The 18637-nt window shown below is 37.3% G+C and overlaps 1 protein-coding gene and 1 pseudogene across 1 annotated transcript in view; both read right to left on the bottom strand.

Moving 5' to 3' along the window:
- The window catches only part of LRRIQ1 (leucine rich repeats and IQ motif containing 1), a 251675-nt gene that overhangs the window by 42009 nt on the left and 191029 nt on the right, over positions 1-18637 (bottom strand). Inside the window, exons 25-26 of the mRNA XM_059683729.1 lie at positions 2974-3101; positions 575-635 (exon numbers count right to left, since the gene is read on the bottom strand). Coding sequence (XP_059539712.1) covers positions 575-635; positions 2974-3101 — 189 coding nt within the window. The remainder of the gene's footprint in view (positions 1-574; positions 636-2973; positions 3102-18637) is intronic.
- LOC132228952 (U6 spliceosomal RNA) lies at positions 15994-16094 on the bottom strand (annotated as a pseudogene).

Genomic DNA, 18637 nt, shown 5'->3' with positions numbered 1-18637 from the left:
GTTTAATTTTCTGAGTTGTGAGGGTACTTTGCTGTCTCATTCAAGTATTCTACTCTTTGAATATTCAAAAAATATTTTTATTAAGCAAATTCCTGTTAGGGTAATTTTATTTTAAATACTGTAACATGTTAATATTTTATAATCTACCATGTAGAATTAATATTCTAGAGTAATACATTTATTAGTATATTTTTATTGATTTCAGAGAGGCAGAAGGAGAAAGAGATAGAAACATCAATGATAAGAGAGAATCATTGGTTGGCTGCCTCCTGCACACCCCACACTAGAGACTGAGCCCACAACCAGGGCATATGGCCTGACCTGGAATTGAACCATGACCTTCTGGTTCATGCTCAACCACTGAGGCACACCAGCTGGGCAAGAGTAATACATTTTAATGTTAGACTAGAAGTGGAGAAAATGTTATTATCCCAGTACATAGTATTTTGATATTATCCTAAATAAACACAGTTGAGATTTTCATAATTTATACTAATATATGGACATATTTTAAAGTGCACTTGTTAAGTACTTGTGTCTACAACTTTTCTGTATCTTTAAACACATTTCTTACCACAAGCTGAACTCTTCCACCATTAAGTACATTTGGATCTAACTCAGGCAAGAAATGATTGCTGCAGTGACAAAAAACAGAAATAATATTATTACATAAATATAGAGAAAGAATATGAAAGAAATGCCCAATGAAAGGTTTGGGACTAATTAGTAATTAAAAAACTGGTAATAATAGTTTTCTTAAATAGGGGTTACATGCAAAGTTATATACAAATTTACGTTTTTCCATAGTCATTAATAAAATTAAATTTGACATAAAATTTCTAAGTAACACTTTAATGCTACCTTTCTTTGCTAAACATAAACACATACAATAAAAATATGAAAGAAACAAGAATGATAGCTAAAAAATTATAAAAAATATAAATACTTATTTACCTACATATCTTTCTTGTTTTATGATTAAGGCAAAGCTTCCTATTTTTAAAATATTTTGTGGTTTAATACATTATTCTACTGCTCATAATTAACTTCTGTTTAAAAGTAGAGCATTTGGCTTTTCAAGAACTTCCATTCTTGCCCTGGTCATTGTTAGAGTGTTGGCCTGTGCACCAGAAGGTCTCAGGTTCGATTCCTGATCAAGGGCACATTTCCAGTTTCAGGTTCACTCCCCGACCCCTATCCCCAGTAGGGAAGCCTGTGAGAGGCAACCAGTTGATGTGTCTCTCTCACACTGATGTTTCTCGGCCCGCCTCTCTTTCTCCCCTTCCCTTCCACTGTCTCTGGAAAAAAACAACCCACTTCCATTCTTGAAAATAATATTTCTTAAAATGTTACTGCCTATACCTTTACATATTATATTTCAAAAGAGAATATCCATAAATAATTACCTGTTGTATAATATATTTAAATATAACTTGTTTAGGAGTAAGGGATATTGTTAAATGTGTGAACTTATCTAAACTACATCCCGAATAAGTTTTTAAAATTTTCACATTATCTCTGCTAATGCTTTAAAATCTCTGAAAGACCTCTTATATCTGGTTATATAGATGGCAAGTCATGGGGTTATACTACATTTGTTTATAGTTCTAAGGATTTCATCTTATGAATTACACTAATTGTAGGATTTTGTTTGTTAGTGTGTTACTCATTTAAATAGTTATTACCCAAAATGCCTGGAAATGTTTCTAAAGTGGCATCTACATTTACATTCCATATTGGTTCATACATTTAATAAATGCTTAAAATAACATATATTTTACTTTTCTGTGCATATAAGTGGCTACAATGAAAATCTTGAAAATTTATGTCAAAATGTTATCTCCAGGCTTTTATTTCCTTAAAACTTTGATTCAGTGGCAATATATATATATATATATATATATATATATATATATATATATATATATATATGTGTATATATATATATATGTATGTATATATATATATATATATATATATATATATATATATATTATATTGTTATTGGCTGGATTTTGTTCCTATAAAATTCATATATTGAAGTCCTAACCCTCAATACCTCAGAATTTTACTGTATTTGGTTGTAGGGTGAGGGAATGAAGGTAAAATGAAGTCACATGGCTGGGCCCAAATCCAGTATGACTCGTGTCTTTATAAGAAGAGATTAGAATATAGACAACACAGATGAGGGATGATCATGTGAGGACACAATGAGAAGGGAGCCATCTGTAAGCCAAGGAGAGAGACCTCCAAAGAAATCACACTTGCTGACGCCATGACCTGGGCTTTGTAATTTCCTGAACTGTGAGTAAACAAATCCCTGCTATTTAACCTACCCAATCTGTGGTATTTTGTTATGGCAGCCCTCACGAAATATATATATATTATATAAATAATTTATATAAATTATATAAATAAATATATATAAATTAATTGACCCTGTTTATTGCTAAATAAAACATTTAATATCTTCAACCTTGTGAGCTCACCTCTATTCTGTGAGATAGATAAAACATTATAATCTCACTATAAAGGAGAGGAAGTTGAACCTTGGGACATCATTGAAAATTAGTTATATGACTGGTAAAGTGTCAGCATCACGGTAGAATTATAATTTTAACTGCCAAACATAAATGATAACAAAAATAACACAAAATAAAATACAATTTGTACTACATATAACATTTATCAACAGTTAATATATACTATGCATTTACTTTAAAAAGCAGAATCATTTGTGCAGTTCATCTGTTGTTATTAAGCATTTACAGAAAGAGTTTCTTAAACATTTTAGAATGAAAAATATAAAGAGTGATTAAGTCTATTTTATATAAGAGGCCATTTTATAACCTGGCTTCATGGTATATTGGCCTTTGGCTATAAGTCATGTTTGTTTTAGCACAGTTAACCTAGGTTTAACTTTTCAAGATGTGTTTACAATACAAAAATCTAATTTAAGGGAAATGACCTTACCATTTCAAATCTCTGGAACTAGTTGTTTCATGAACTCCAACCTGTGTGTGAAGCCACTGATACGTATATTCTTTACTCCTTTCTAATTTTTCATGTGCCTTGGTATCCTTGCAGATAAATTCTTCTTCCTTAACTGAGAAAGGAATATGGACATTTTATTTGTATTTAAAGAGATCAAATTTTGTCCAAACAGTTCAGTTAGGATAAAAACTTTATCATAAGAAAGGGGGAAAATAACATAATGCATAGGATCTAAATCATCTGTAAGAAAAAAGTCAGTCACAAAGTAACTTTTCCTGCTTGAGTTTCAAACCCACGTACTTTGAAAAATAAAGAAAATGCCTTAATGTAGCCAATATTTTTAAGAGTTGTTTTGTTATTCTTATAATTAGAAATTTCAAATAATTATTTTTGGTTGACAGTAGAATCTATCTATATATATAAAAGCCTAATATGCAAACTGTCCCCTCTGGAGTTCAACCAACCCAGGAGTTCTTTCGCTTGCTATGACGTGCACTGACCACCAGGGAGTGGCGTGGAATGAAGGAAGGCCCTGGCTGGCAGCCAGCAGCTGCTAGGGACCCTACCTGTACTGGGACTCTAGTTCTAATATAAAAAGATCTATCTATGCACTATGATGTCCTTTTAGGCTTATTTTAAAGACCAATTGTTCTCATACTAGTTTTATGCATATGCAGAATTTATAAATATAATGAAGCTATTTAAACCAGCATTTTAATTTTATTTAAAACTAAGCTTGGTTTGTGTAAGGTAATATAATATTTTAAGTTGGGAATACAATTTCTATCAGGATTATATGGCTTATGCCATAACTAGAGGCCCAGTGCACAAAATTTGTGCACTCAGGTGGGGTCCCTCAGCCCGGCCTATGCCCTCTCGCAGTCCAGCAGCCCTCAGGGGATATCTGATGGATAGCTTAGGCCTGTTCCCCACAGGAAGTGGGCCGAAGCTGTCCATTGGACATCCTTAGCACTGCCGCAGAGGTAGGAGAGGCTCCCACCACCGCCACTGCGCTCGCCAGCCATGAGTTCGGTTTCTGGCTGAGAGGCACTCCTCCGCGTTGAGCGTCTGTCCCCTGGCGGTCAGTGCGCATTATAATGACCAGTCATTCCACCACTCAGTCAATTTGCATATTAGCCTTTTATTATATAGGATACTTATTTCAAAAAGGGGGGTGGGGAACATAACAATAAAAGTGTTTATGGAAAATATGAAGATGATAGATTATACTAGGTATGAATACCAAGGTAACAAGCATAAAAAATAAAATAGCTAAAAGAAGACTCCAACCATTACATTCAAATGTAAATTTTAATATATATGTATATATAGTTGTATTTTTTAAATTAAAGACATTGCTGCTACATTAATGCTATGCATTTCAGAGTTACACTGAAGATCTGTTGTTTTAGAGCTTTTATCCATGAATATGATATTGGGAGCTGGTTTCTTTTTCAGGTGCCATAACAGTTTTGGGGGCTTAATAGTTTTAGACAACTGATTGACAGTAAACCAGAGAAATATACCTCTTGAAAACTAACTCATGGTAATCAAACTCACAAGAGTGCTATAATTAAAAATCTGTTATTTAAACTGTCAATTTATTAACTTGAACTATTCTTTTGCGATAAATCATCAGCTAAAAATCAGAATGTTCATTTCTCAAACTTCTTAGTACTCATGGATCTTACGTTTCCAAAATGGCCACACCCTTGCATCAAGAGCTGAAGCTAACCCACCCATATTTGATATGTTGGAGGCACATATACTTTACATACAAGGGCTAACCACTGAATCCATGACCTGTCACCATTTTGGTAAATGGCCTTATAGGTAGATGTACAGAAACTATAAAAGAGACTCAAACAGAGGAAAGACTTGGTGTTACCACACCCAGTTAGCACAGCATTAAGTCTCTTCTCCAGCAGAGTCCCAGCCTTTTCTATGCTTTTCTTGGTTGACCTGGCCAGATTTTGGAACCATGAGTGCAGTGACAGAGAATAGTGGGGACTCGGTGACCCTGTTAATGAAACGAGTCCACAGCTGTAACCTTATTATTCAGAGAGTCTTTTTGTAACAAGTGTACTTTTAGTTAAAAATAAGAATTACCTATGGCTTCCTGCTTTTAAAAACAGTGACACATACTGATAGTCACTTTTTTAAGTAGTCATTTTGGAAAGTGTTCCTCAACTGTGCAATAACACTCTATATATTAAGCAGTTTTTACATCAGAACTCAACCAAGATTCTAGACAACTATTCCCAAGTAAAGATGAGACATTTCACTGTAAGGGTCCCATTCAAATGAACCATTTTAACCCTAAGGAATAGATTGGTAGATTGGCACAGCTCAGTGTTAGAAACAGAACAAACACAGTGATGAAGTTGGCTGAATGAACTCAAAGATACTGCAATTCAGAAGCTGCAGGAAGTGATTTGGCTAACCCATTTCAGGACCACTTCTGCTACTGAGAAGAAAAAACTAAGGTCTACTCATTGAAACTTGCAGAAGAAGTCCTGTTTTTTTGCAACTGGGGTACAAAAAATAGTAATGACCTGGGTTACTTAACAAAGTTCTAATTTAGCCAGGCTGCCCAATAAGTATTTCCTTTCAGTTTATAGAAGCATCATTTTTGCCTGAAGAAAGTGAGGCCCTTATCTACTGTGCTATCCTACTTCTCTGGGACTTGCTTCACTAACCTCTTATATCATCAGCCTAAGAAAAATGTCTTCCTTTGATTCCTGCTCTCCCCTAATTACTACTGTCTATATAGGCCCCTTTATTTCAAAACACAAATTTGATTGCTTTTATTTAAACAAATTGTTAAACTTTTAAATTATAAAAATAATGTAGTCTCATTATTGACACTTTAAGAAATAAAAGAATTAAAAATAAAAGAAAATCCACAAAAATCCCACTATCCAAAAACAACCACTGGATAATATTTTTAAGGCATTTCCTTGTAGTTTTCTCATAAAATAGCTTTGTTTGTCTTTTGTATATATACAGCCTAGCTTTCAGTTAGTACTATAACAAATGTATTCCATGAAATGTAAATCTCACTCTGAACATACTATTAGTGGTTTTATACTATGATGTACAAATTTGTTACAGAAGTTTGTAATTATCCTATTTAGTTAATTTATTTGATCATGTGGAATTAAAGACTTGTCTAAAACTATCAATATTTTGAAGAACTCAAAATAATCTATATTATTAAATAGTTTTAAAAGCTTTAATCAATTTAACACATAACTATATGAGGTTTCTCAATTCACTGAGTCCCTAGTCAACATTATAATATTACATATTTAAAGTTGTTGATATTTTGACAAAAAAATCATATGATATTATCTAGTTTACATGTTTTTGTGGCTAGTGACATTTTGCATATTTAATATGATTATTTATTAATTACTAGGGGCCCGGTGCACGAAATTCGTGCACTGGGTATGTGTGTGGGGGGGAGTGTCCCTCAGCCCAGCCTGCCCCCTCTCACATACTGGGAGCCCTCAGGCATTGACCCCCATCACCCTCCAATCGCAGGATTGGCCCCTTGCCCAGGCCTGACGCCTCTGGCCTAGGCATCTGGCCCGGGCAGCAGGGACCTGCTGTGGCAGTGGGGGGCGCCGCGATCGCACGGGCTCCGCCCCTGCCCCTGCAGGATGCCTCTGGCTGAGGTGTCCGGCCCGGGCAGCAGAGACCCACAGCTGCAGCGGCCCCGCAATCGTGGGCTCCGCTTTAGGCCTAGGCAAGGGGCCCCTAGCTCCTGGGACTGCCAGCTTCGACCGTGCCCAGCTCCCATCGCTGGCTCCACCCCTACTTCCTGCTATCACTGGCCAGGGTGGAAAAGGCACCTGATTCTCAGATCATGGCTGGGGGGCAGGGCAAAGGCAGCCCCAGGGCCACCTTTGCCCTGCCCCCCAGCTCTTAGCTCCCCCCTGGGTTTCCGATCACTGTCAGTGGCAGGGGGCTTCTTCCTGCTTTCCCTTTCGCCTCCCTGCATTGTGCCTACGTATGCAAATTAACCGCCATCTTGTTGACAGTTAACTGCCAATCTTAGTTGGCAGGTAACTGCCAATCTTGGCAGTTAATTTGCATATAGCCCTGATTAGCCAATGAAAAGGGTATCGTCGTACGCCAATTACCATTTTTCTCTTTTATTAGTGTTGATAGGTCATATAGTATAAAATATCTTTCTGTTCTCCCCAATAATCTACTGAATCTTAGTACTGAATTTATGTTTTTGTTTTCAATTGACTACTTGTGATCCTTTATCTGTTATCACTTGTGCAAATATTTACTTCTGCCCATTATTTGATTTTAGTTTTCATTCTACTTTCAAAAGAAGATATTTTTCTTCTTTAGGAAAACACATTTGTTAAATATCTTCTAAACTATAAGCCGTTTCCTCCTTATAATTTATAAGTTTGTGCCTCTCAATTCAGTAAACTTCTAAAATGAGATATAAAATATCAGGGACAAATTCTATAATCTTCTAATACCTTGTGTTTCACACTAAAAGGTATTGATTAACTTTTTTTTGTAAGAGAAGTCCACTCTCTGTCTCTATTTCTTTAATTTCTGTTCCCTCCTTAATTTATTGCAATCTGGTTTTATGAAATTGAAATTGTCCTTACTGAGAAGGCTTTAAATTGTCTTCTCCGACAAGCACATATATTCTTTACCTTCATTGACCTTTTTGCTAAATTCAACTATGTAGGCCATTTACTTTGTCTTAAAACTCGCTTCTCAGAAGGACTCTGCAACAGCCAAACTTTGAGTGCTCCTCTCAGGCTCCTTCAAAGATTCCCAGATGATGGTGCTCCCATTCTGCAAGTACCTAAGAGACCACATTCTCTACTCTGTGCCTGGCACTGTGCTGGCTTCTGAGGAAGGTCAGCTAGGGAGACATTGTATATTATCTCATGAGGCTGGCAGCCTAGAAGACCAGGTATCTCCAACCTGTATCTTATTTATATTTTCATATCCAGCTGAATTTCAGAATCACAACTTAGTTTTACCATTATCATCCCACTAAGTCTGTTTTCCTCCTGAATTCCCAAGGCATCCAGACCAGATATCTTGCAGTCAACCCTGGCTGCTCATTTCTTAAGTACCAACATCTAATCAGAAACATGCTCTAATTCATCTGCTGTGTATCACACTCATACCTGGCTCCTCCTTTCCATCTCTACTGGCCCCATTTTATTTAGGTGTACTTTTTTTTTTTTTTTAACAGGAATGAGTGTGTAATGACAACATATCTGTCACAGTAAGAGAGACACCCCTCCTCCTAAGACCAATACTCTCAACTATGCTCTGAATCCCAAGTATTCATATAATTTAGGATTCATTGCTATAATTTAGGATTCATGGTATTTTCTTTCTTTTGCCTCTTAGAAATGGCTTTATATCTTCCTCTCCTCTCCCATCTTCCCTAATCAGATGAACTTTTTGAAATAGAAGATACAGTCCAGTCTCTGATGACTCATTGCCATTCATGCGCCAGCCCACTGCAATATGTATTCTCCCCACATCATTCCACTGGAGCTGTTCACACTGAGATCACTAATACTGCAAAGTCTTTGGGACTGTTTGAAGTTCTTATCTTGCCGGGAGCCGGTCCATCCTTGCTGTTTCAAGGGACCTGGCATATATGGCATACTGTTCTTAATATGTTTGCTCACCTTCTTGGCGCTGTGTTTTAACCAAGGTCACCTCTCCGAGAAAGGTTGAATCCCCAGGTAGGGATTTTCCCCTGAAGTTAGGGAGGGAATAAAACCCCTCAACTAAGTGCCAGGCGGTAATTAATCACTTTAACTACGAACAATCATGCTTAAGCTACATAATCTTTACTCCCTGGAATGGAGATAAGAAACACCCTAACCTTTGTAATAGAGATTGATAGGATTGAATCAACTGGTATAAATACAGTTGTAACAAGACAGAAAGAGACAGAACTTCAGACACAACTTAGAAGTCAGAACTCAGAAGACAGAACCTACACAGAACCTACAGACAAAAGAACTTCGCTGGAGAGAACATGGCAAAAGATCCTGGACTAAACCTGACTACAGAAATATGGCAAGAGAACCTGACTAGAACCTGGTGACCGAACCTGGCTGGAGATCTCAGACAGAACCTGTCTGGAGAACCTAGTGAGGGAACATGGCTACAGAACCTCGCTGGAGATCCAAAGCAGAACCTCTCTGGAGATACAGACCAGAACTTGGCTGTAGATCCTGGCTGTAGATCCTGGCTAGGCTGCTGATCAACTGAATACTGTCTCCGTGTCCTTCCTTCTTCGCCGACTCCGTCCACACCTTTGGGGACCCCTGGACCTGCTGGGGCTGGACCCCGGCATTATCTTGCTGCCTCCTCTATAATATTATATACTGTTGTCCACTCCTTCATTCTTAAAGGTTTATTTCCTTTGGATTTTGTTTCAGACACTTTCCATGTTTTCTTCTGACTTCTGTCTTAATCTCAGTCTCCTTCAAGGATTCCTCTTTCATTGCCATTCCTTCCAGTTTCAGGATTCTTCTTTGGGGTCCTATCCTGGCTCCATCTTATTCTATTCCCTGTAGGAGGACTTTCATTTAATTTCTTCAATCACTCTCCCTATTGCCTTCTGAAATGTATTTATCCATAACCTCTCTATTTAGTAGATATGCCCAGATAATTTCAAGTGCGTATGTAAAAAGACTGAAGCCATGCATTAAACCACCTTTTCCAAGTTGCTACCACACTACCACCATTGTCAATGTACAACTCAGAAGCCAGAATGTTGCACTTAAATGGTTAATTTGCATATCACTGCTTTTGGATAATGTGCAAAATTTTTTGCATAGCACACAAGCCTTGCATATACTTTTAAGAAATTCATGTGTTAGGTTCCTGCCTCAATCACCCAGATATAATTGTTCAAAATGATCTCTTTTGCCTATAAACTTTGTTCTTGGTATTATCCACTTTACCAACCATGTTCTTGCTTCAGGTCTTCAGATCTCAGCTTTAGAAATTACGTTCTTTGGGGTAAGCCCCTGAGCTTCCAAGATTGCATTCCTTATTCAGTTTAGGTAAGAGATGTCCTCCAAAGGATCCTATAGATCCCATAATAACATCTGTTACATTATATCCTACTTTCCTATTCAATGTGTCTGTTTTGGCTACTAGAGTATAAGCTATTTAAATGGGACATAGTAGTATGGTGCTCAATAAATATTGGTGAAGTAAAGGAATCATTGCCATAGTTGATTAATGTCCTCTCAGAGCCCTGAGAAAGGTAGAGCTGGAATTTAGAATTTTAGGGTGGATACAAACCTGTGCATTGTGAAGGATACCCCATTATCTAAACACTAGAGGTCTGGTGCATGAAATTCGTGCACTCGGTGGAGGGGGGTGTCCACAGCCCAGCCTGAGCCCTCTCGTAGGGAGCAAGCCTAAGCCAGTAGTCAGACGTCCTTAGCGCTGCTGCGGAGGTGAGAGGCTCCCGCCACTACCACTGTGCTTGCCAGCAATGAGCCTGGCTTATGGCTGAGCGGTGCTCCCCCTGTGGGAGTGCACTGACCACAAGGGGGAAGCTCCTGCGTTGAGCAGGATCGGGCCAAAACTGGCTCTCCAACATCCCCCAAGGGGTCCCAGATTGCAAGAAGGTGCAGGCCAGGCTGACAGAACCCACTGGTGCATGATCGGAGCCAGGGAGGGACGCGGGAGGTTGGCCAGCCGGGGAGAGACCACGGGAGGGCTCCAGGGCATGTCTAGCCTGTCTCACTCAGTCCCGATCAGCCGGACCCCAGAAGCAAGCTAACCTACAGGTTGGAGCATCTGCCCCCTGGTGGTCAATGCACATGATAGTGAGCAGTTGAGTGGCCTTAGCATATCATTAGCATATTACGCTTTGATTGGTTGAATGGATGACCAGATGACTGGACTCTTAGCATATTAGGCTTTTATTGTATAGGACCCAGGACCCAGACCTTCACTCTGGCCACCGCCTTCCATCTTTGCTCTGGACACAGTCTTTGCTGCGACTGGAGCCTTCAGTCTTTGCTCCTCGCTCTGGCCGGAGTCTTCAGTCTCCAGCCAGAGCTGCTCCTGTAGCTCCTTCCACCCCCCACCCTCTCCCTCATAGCTTGATCACTGCTTTGCCTGCAGACCTCGCCGATGGGCTCCTGGATCCCAGGGGGCCGCCTTGCCTGTGGCCTGGCTTTCTGCAGCTCCTGAGGTCACACACGAGTGCCTGGATGGCGGCTCCTGGTGTCCCACCCTGCCTGCAGTATGCAAATTAGCAGCCATCTTTGTTGGTGGTTAATTTGCATATCAAGCTGATCAGCCAATGGTGATGGTAACGAAGGTACGGTTAATTACCATGTTGTCTTTTATTAGATAGGATGATTAGCTTAATTATTTTAATAGAAACTTCTCCTCAATAAGTCAAATTAGATTGGAATAAAAATTGACAACTAACGTGGTATCACCTGCATGGAGAGGAGATAGGGGGATTAGGGAAGTTTCTGTGCCAAGTCTTCTGCTGGAAAAACTCCAACAACTTCTCCCCTGGGAAAGGAAGACAACTGTGTCCCAGATTTCCCAGCTTAGACCACCTCACCCCATAGGGGGTGTGGCAGTGGAGACCTGCCACCTACCCTCCACCCCACCTGAGTTAAATATGCCCCTCAAATCTGAGGCTGCCAGGGAGTTACATGCTGAAAATCTAACCCTACAACTTAAAGAATTAGAAAGAGATCAACAAGAAAAGCCCAGAGTGAGCAGAAGGAAGGAGATAATAAAGATCAGAGTGGAAATAAACGACATAGAGACCACAAAAACAACACAAAAGATCAATAAAACCAAGAGCTGGTTCTTTGAAAGGATAAACAAGATTGATGAACCTCTAGCCAGGCTCACCAAGAAACAAAGAGAGAGGACCCTAATAAAAAAAATCAGAAACGAAAGAGGTGAAGTAACAACAGACCTCACTTCCTTTCTTAATGACTGTTTAGAAAGTCATTTCAATTTTTAAAAGATGGACAATTTAAAATGCTATCTTCCCTCGTCATAGCAAAACTTAGGAGAGCATTGTTGAGTAAAACTGGTTATTCAGGCTAAATGGAAATAAATATGTGTAGCCTGTTTCTGTTATCTGCTGAGTGTTGTTATTGAATAAATGATTTGATGATGTTTCAAAAATCTGACAATTAAAGGTATTAAATTAGAAAAAAAATACCAGAAAAACTTCTCTGTCATATAAGGCTTCTTTATAAAATGTTCATAATGTATGCAACCCTAGAAAAAGTTGTTCAGTTTTAAAGAAGTTTACCAAAAGAAATAAATTCTTTTTTTAATGGAAATATTCCTTTCTTTATGAAAAGCAAAATAAAGGTTCATTAAACCCATATGCTTCAAATAAACCAGTTTTCTAAATTTTCAAATATAGCATAATATATACAGAGGGAGATTAAGATTCAATTGTCATTTGGGGCACACAAAAAGGGCTAATTATTTATATTTTTATACTTATGGCAATTTTCCCATGACTATTTTCTTTTCCTGTAATGGCTTTCCTCGGTAATATAATAATAAAATACTCTTAGTTTCATGGATAGAGATGAGTTCATTTCTTTACCAAAAGCTTTTGGAGGACATGGTTGCATGCTGAGCAAAATGCTCCATGTGATAGAAATATTTTTGGTAACTTTGATAAATGGCTGATTCTATGTATTTTATGCTGGAAATACTAAAAATGTGATTTACATTATAAAGTATAAGTGGTCCGTATGTGTTTATTAAAAGAAGTTATTGCATCATACCTCACAAATAAAGCACAAATAAAATTGGAGTTTGGCATAAATGTTACACTAATAGAATTTTAAATTCATTAACATTTGTATAAATACTTGTTGATAGGCTGTTTATGGCTTCTTCCTTAACCAATCCAACGTGTTGTTGGAATGTTGACAGCACTGGCATGTAACCAATAATTCTCTAAGAGCCATTTGTGTGTGACAAGCAACATCCCTATTCTTTTAAAATATATTAAATATATATGTAATTGATCACTAAGGAAAAATGACTTCATGAATAAAGAAAAGGATTGTTTGTACAAAAGTTTAAAAACAGAAATTTTGGGAATAGAGCCAAAGCTATATGTAAGGGTGAAAGGCTAACTGCAGCACTAATCACTCCTTTACATATTTCATTGTATTTTATGGCAGGAAGAGTGAAAAAAAAAGTACTAGAATGAAAAATACTTGCTAGTCCCTGACATTTGAATTCATTTTCAAAATTCATCTGTTTGGGGGTTGGGTAGTACATAGAGTGTATGAATGTTTTTTAATGAAAGCAAAGAAAAATAAAAATGAGTTACTAAATTATATCTTTTAAAATATATGGATTCTGCAGACAGTAGACAGAACATTTAATATTATGGAGTTACTATTTTTAAGTGAATCTCTATGGAATAACAAATATTCTTTTACAAAGTGGACATTAGTGTACTTATCAACCAATTACAATAAGTGTCTGTATTCAACTTATGTACAATTCTGAAAGCACTTTAAAAGTTTTGTCATTGGTATTGTTCAGTTGATCTGTATCTCCTCATTTATATCTTCCTAGCAGAGTACCATATAGCACATAAAGGTGGTTCTTTGGTTTCTACTGTGAGAGCTCAAGAATCACAAGTTGGTAAAGTCATAGAGATATTAACTTATAATATGTCTCCATGTTTGTTGTTATCTAGGGCTAGAACGAGGGCAAGTTAAGTGGGACAAATGAAATACCTTAGGCACAAAATTTAAGGTGGTGACAAAAAAAACCTCAATCATCGAATGAATATTATTTTAATGTAATAATTTAAAATAAAAAATCAAAAAATCTATGATTAAAAAATATCAAAGTTTTAAGTGATAGGATCAGACAATGATGTGCCAAGACCTTGAGCCTGAAGTAAAATGGAAAATCAGTAATACTGATTCTTCTCTGCCATGGTATTGGCAGATTTATCCATTTTTAAGAAATGCTACGTGTAAATAGGGCATTGTTTTTAGAACTACCATTGCCTAAAATTGCTTTTTATGGCTTCCAGTGAATCGGGCACAACACTTAATTTTCCGTTAAAAGAGGCGCTGGAATCGTGACATATGAGAAATTAATTACAGAATAAATTAACTTGGTCCTTAGAGAAAAGACTTCACTTTAGTCATCTTTCTATCTGCCTAGCTATAGACTTGAACAAAGTAAGTTGGCTTTTTCACTTATTAGCTGTGTAATGTTGGGTAAATTATTTACTTTCTCTCTGTCTGTTTTCTCCTCTTAAAATGTATATAATAATACATAATAATAATTGCCTAATATATATGAATTATTTAACAACTGTAGCCATTTTATTATTTTTTTAAAAAGTGAATTAAACTCTCCTATGCATAGGCTTGTACTATCTAAATTGCCACACACTAAGACTCCCCTACCCTAGAGGTGAGACTATGCAGAAGTCTCTAAATCCAGACCCAGAACAAGGTTCCGGGGAGTCACTGGCAGGAGGGGAAGATTCCAGGATTAACCACAAAACTACACAGAACACTATTCTGGGGTTGAGTCTAGGAAGGCCTCTTTATCAGAATTCTAAATCTGTAACAGGTATTTTTAAATGTATTTTATTTCATACTATATAAGGATTTTACTGTGCCTTTAAGAAAGAAAAAATAAGAGATAAGAAGGGTATACAGTCCTAATTGATTTGAAGTTATTTCAAATAATTTTGAGCAATTGCTCAGGACTAACCATGACAGAGGTTCCATTGACATGATTCTCTCTTGTTTCACTTTCTCAATTTAATTAGTCTCAGAAAATATTCCTCTATCCAACTCAAACTCCCTCAGGGAGTGTTAATATAGTAGGTCATCCAAACTAGGGCCCACCTGATAGAATAATGCCTGATGATGTAAGTAGGTTGACTTTTAAAATAATACAATGTTAGAAATTCTACTGCCTACTGTTTTTGGTTTGGGAGTTTTTTGGTTTTTAGTATAGTGTTAAGACTTTAGGTCCCTGACATATCGAATAGTTTTTACTCTTTGGTAAAAAAAAAAAAAAAAAAAAATCCATAATTCTATTCATTTGTGTACTAGTATTATTAATTGAAAGCCAAGTAGAGATTGTTAATTTCCTTACTAGTTTTATTTGAAAATAAGAAAGTGTTATTATATTGATACATTAATATAGAGGCTTGATGGAACAATTAAACATTTTAAAAATATCATTGTAATAACTTTTTATAGCTATCGCTCATGGCACATGTCTACACATTCATAATGCATTTCTTAATGTCCATTAATGTTTTTCACCTAATAATTTCTATATTTGTCGAACTTTAGAATATATATATGCTTCTATTATAGACAGGAATAACATCATATGGAGTATTAAATGCATATTAATATCACTTGCATTATAAAATGCAATAAATAAAAATAATTTTCCTTCACACTTTGAGTGACAATATATTAATTAGAGACTAATAAACCTGGTACCAAAATTGTTGTTTTCTTTAGGTAATAATTTGAGAAAATATTCCCATAGCCTCCTGAAGATGTAAGAATTTTCATACTCCATTAGTGCAAAATTTTAAAATTTTATTATATTATCTTTAAAAAGACAGAATTTTGCTTTATGTAGCAGAATTTCATTTGTAAATGAATCAGGGTCTTCATTTATGGATTTCACTTTTAATTGAAATGATATGTAAAAGCATTATGGATCCACTCACACTGTAGTAGACAAAGAAGTCAGGATAAGGCATTATAGATTTTCCTGTAAACAAAGTTAATTTCTAGCTGTAAAATATTTATATAAATATTGATTTGTAGAAGCTCTTTCATTTGTTTGGAGGAGAAATTGGGAGTGGAATTTTAAGCTTGAAGGGCCCTCAATTGGACAAGTCACCCCATTTATCAGAGACATTGTTTTGTTATCCATAAACATTAGAAAATAAAGCAATATATAGAATGCTTCATGGATATGCATGTCATCCTTGTGCAGAAGCTATGCTATCTCCATATCCTTCCAATTTTAGCACTGCATCTGTGCTGCAAAAGTGAGCACTGGGAGCTTTTAAATTACTTGTATTTTATTGAGATATATACGATGCATGCAAAATACTGTATATGCCATGTGATTATATCAAGATTTATAAATAAATATATTCTAAATATGCACATAATTATGGAAATTATATAAATTATTTTAAAGAATTATCTATAATAATAAAAGCAAAATATTCTAGTCAGACGACCTTCCGGATGAAGCCGGGGCTGCGAGGGAAGCCCGGGTCCCGTGTGCCAGAGGGAAGCCGGTGCCGGCAGCCGGAGGAAGGGAGGCCCACTCTTACATGAATTTCATGCACTGGGCCTCTAGTATAAATAAAATATGCATAAATATTTCATGTGACCTCTGATCATTAAAAAAAATAGAACACTATTTTTCCAAAATATCTTACTTCTCTTAGGGTAACCACTATGATGAAGTTTATAACCTTGACATTCTTGATTTCCTTTATAATCACCTATCAACACTAATAAAAGAGAAAAATGGTAATTGGCATACGACGATACCCTTTTCATTGGCTAATCAGGGCTATATGCAAATTAACTGCCAACTAAGATTGGCAATTAACTGTCAACAAGATGGCGGCTAATTTGCATATGTAGGCACAATGCAGGGAGGCGAAAGGGAAAGCAGGAAGAAGCCCCCTGCCACTGACAGTGATCGGAAACCCAGGGGGGAGCTAAGAGCTGGGGGGCAGGGCAAAGGCGGCCCTGGGGCCGCCTTTGCCCTGCCCCCCAGCCATGATCGGAGAATCAGGTGCCTTTTCCGCCCTGGCCAGTGATAGCAGGAAGTAGGGGTGGAGCCAGCGATGGGAGCTGGGCACGGTCGAAGCTGGCAGTCCCAGGAACTAGGGGTCCCTTGCCTGGGCCTAAAGCGAAGCCCACGATCGTGGGGCCTCTGCAGCTGCAGGTCCCCGCTGCCCGGGCCGGATGCCTCAGCCAGAGGCGTCAGGCCTGGGCAAGGGGCCGATCCTGCGATTGGAGGGTGATGGGGGTCAACGCCTGAGGGCTCACAGTATGTGAGAGGGGGCAGGCTGGGTTGAGGGACACCCCCTGCCACACACACACACACACACACACACACACACACACACACACACACACCCAGTGCACGAATTTCGTGCACCGGGCCCCTAGTGTATTAAATATTATAGAATAGCTTTGTTTGCTTTAGAATCCTTAAGAACTTTTTAAGAACTGATTTAAGTCCAGTATATGTTAAAGTTTTGTGAATGTCCTGTGTGTGCTTGAGGATAATGTACATCCTCTAGGTGTTGTGTCTTCTATGTATGTCTTTTATGCAAATGTTATTCAATTGGTTTATCAACCCATGTCCTTACTGAGTTTTTGAGTACTTGTTCTATAAATTACTAAGAAAGATACCTTAAAATTCCCCCAATATAGTTGGGAATTTTAAACCCTCTTGGTACTTCTTTCATTTTTGCCTTATATTATTATTTTTTAATTAATAACAATTCATTTTAGAGCAGCTTTAAGATTAAAACAAAATTAGGAGGAAGGTATAGAAAGTTTTTCATATACTCCCTGCCCCTACTCAACCAAAGCCTCCCCCATTATTAACACATTTCCCTCCCCCACCCAGTGATACATTTGTTATGATCTGAGAACTTACACTGAGACATCATAATTACTGAAAGTCCACAGTGTGCATTATGGTTTATTTTTGGTACCATGGATTTTATGAGTTTGCACAAATGTATAATGACATGTATCCATCATTATGGTATCATACTGCTCTGAAAATCCTCTGCTGTCTCTTCATCCCTTCTCCCCTGCCCCGACCCCTAGCGATACTGTCCTTTTTAATTGTCTCCATAGTTTTGCCTTTTTAAGAATGTTACATAGTTAGAATCATGCAGTATGTAGTCTTTTCAGATGGGCTTGTTTCACTTAGTATTATGCATGTATGCCTTCCCCATGTCTGACTTGATAGCTCGTCTGGTTTTAGTGTTGAATAATATTCCATTATCTGGATGTACTGCAGTTTATCCATTCATCTACTGAAGGGCATCTTGGTTATTTCCAAAATTTTTTCAATTATGAAGAAAGCTGCTATAAACATCTGCGTGCAGGTTTTTTTGTGTGGATGTAACTTTCCAATTCCTATAGGTAAATAACATAGAGTGTAACTACTGGATGGTAAGAGTGTGTATAGTTTTAAAAGAAAACTCAAAACTGTCTTCCAAAGTGCTATGCCATTTTGCATCCCCACCAGCAAGGAAGAGAGCTCTATTGCTCTCCATCCTCACCAACACTTGGTATTGTCAGTGCTCTTGATTTAGGCCTTTCTCATGGGTGTGCAGTGGTATCTCACTGTAATGTGCATTTCCTTGATTAAATAAAATGTGGAGATTTTTTTCATAGGTTTATTTGTCATCGGTGTATCTGCTAATGTTTTTGGCCCGTTTTTAAATATCAATGTGCTATCTTCTTGTGGATAATTTAAGAGTTCTTTGTATGTCTTGGGTAGCAGTCCTTTATCAGATACAAGTTTTGCAGATATTTTTCTCCAA

The sequence above is a fragment of the Myotis daubentonii genome, chromosome 2, assembly GCF_963259705.1.
Source record: "Myotis daubentonii chromosome 2, mMyoDau2.1, whole genome shotgun sequence".
NCBI classification, from domain to species: domain Eukaryota; kingdom Metazoa; phylum Chordata; class Mammalia; order Chiroptera; family Vespertilionidae; genus Myotis; species Myotis daubentonii.
The sequence above is the reverse complement of the archived record's forward strand: the minus strand, read 5'-3'. Positions and strand labels throughout refer to the sequence as shown.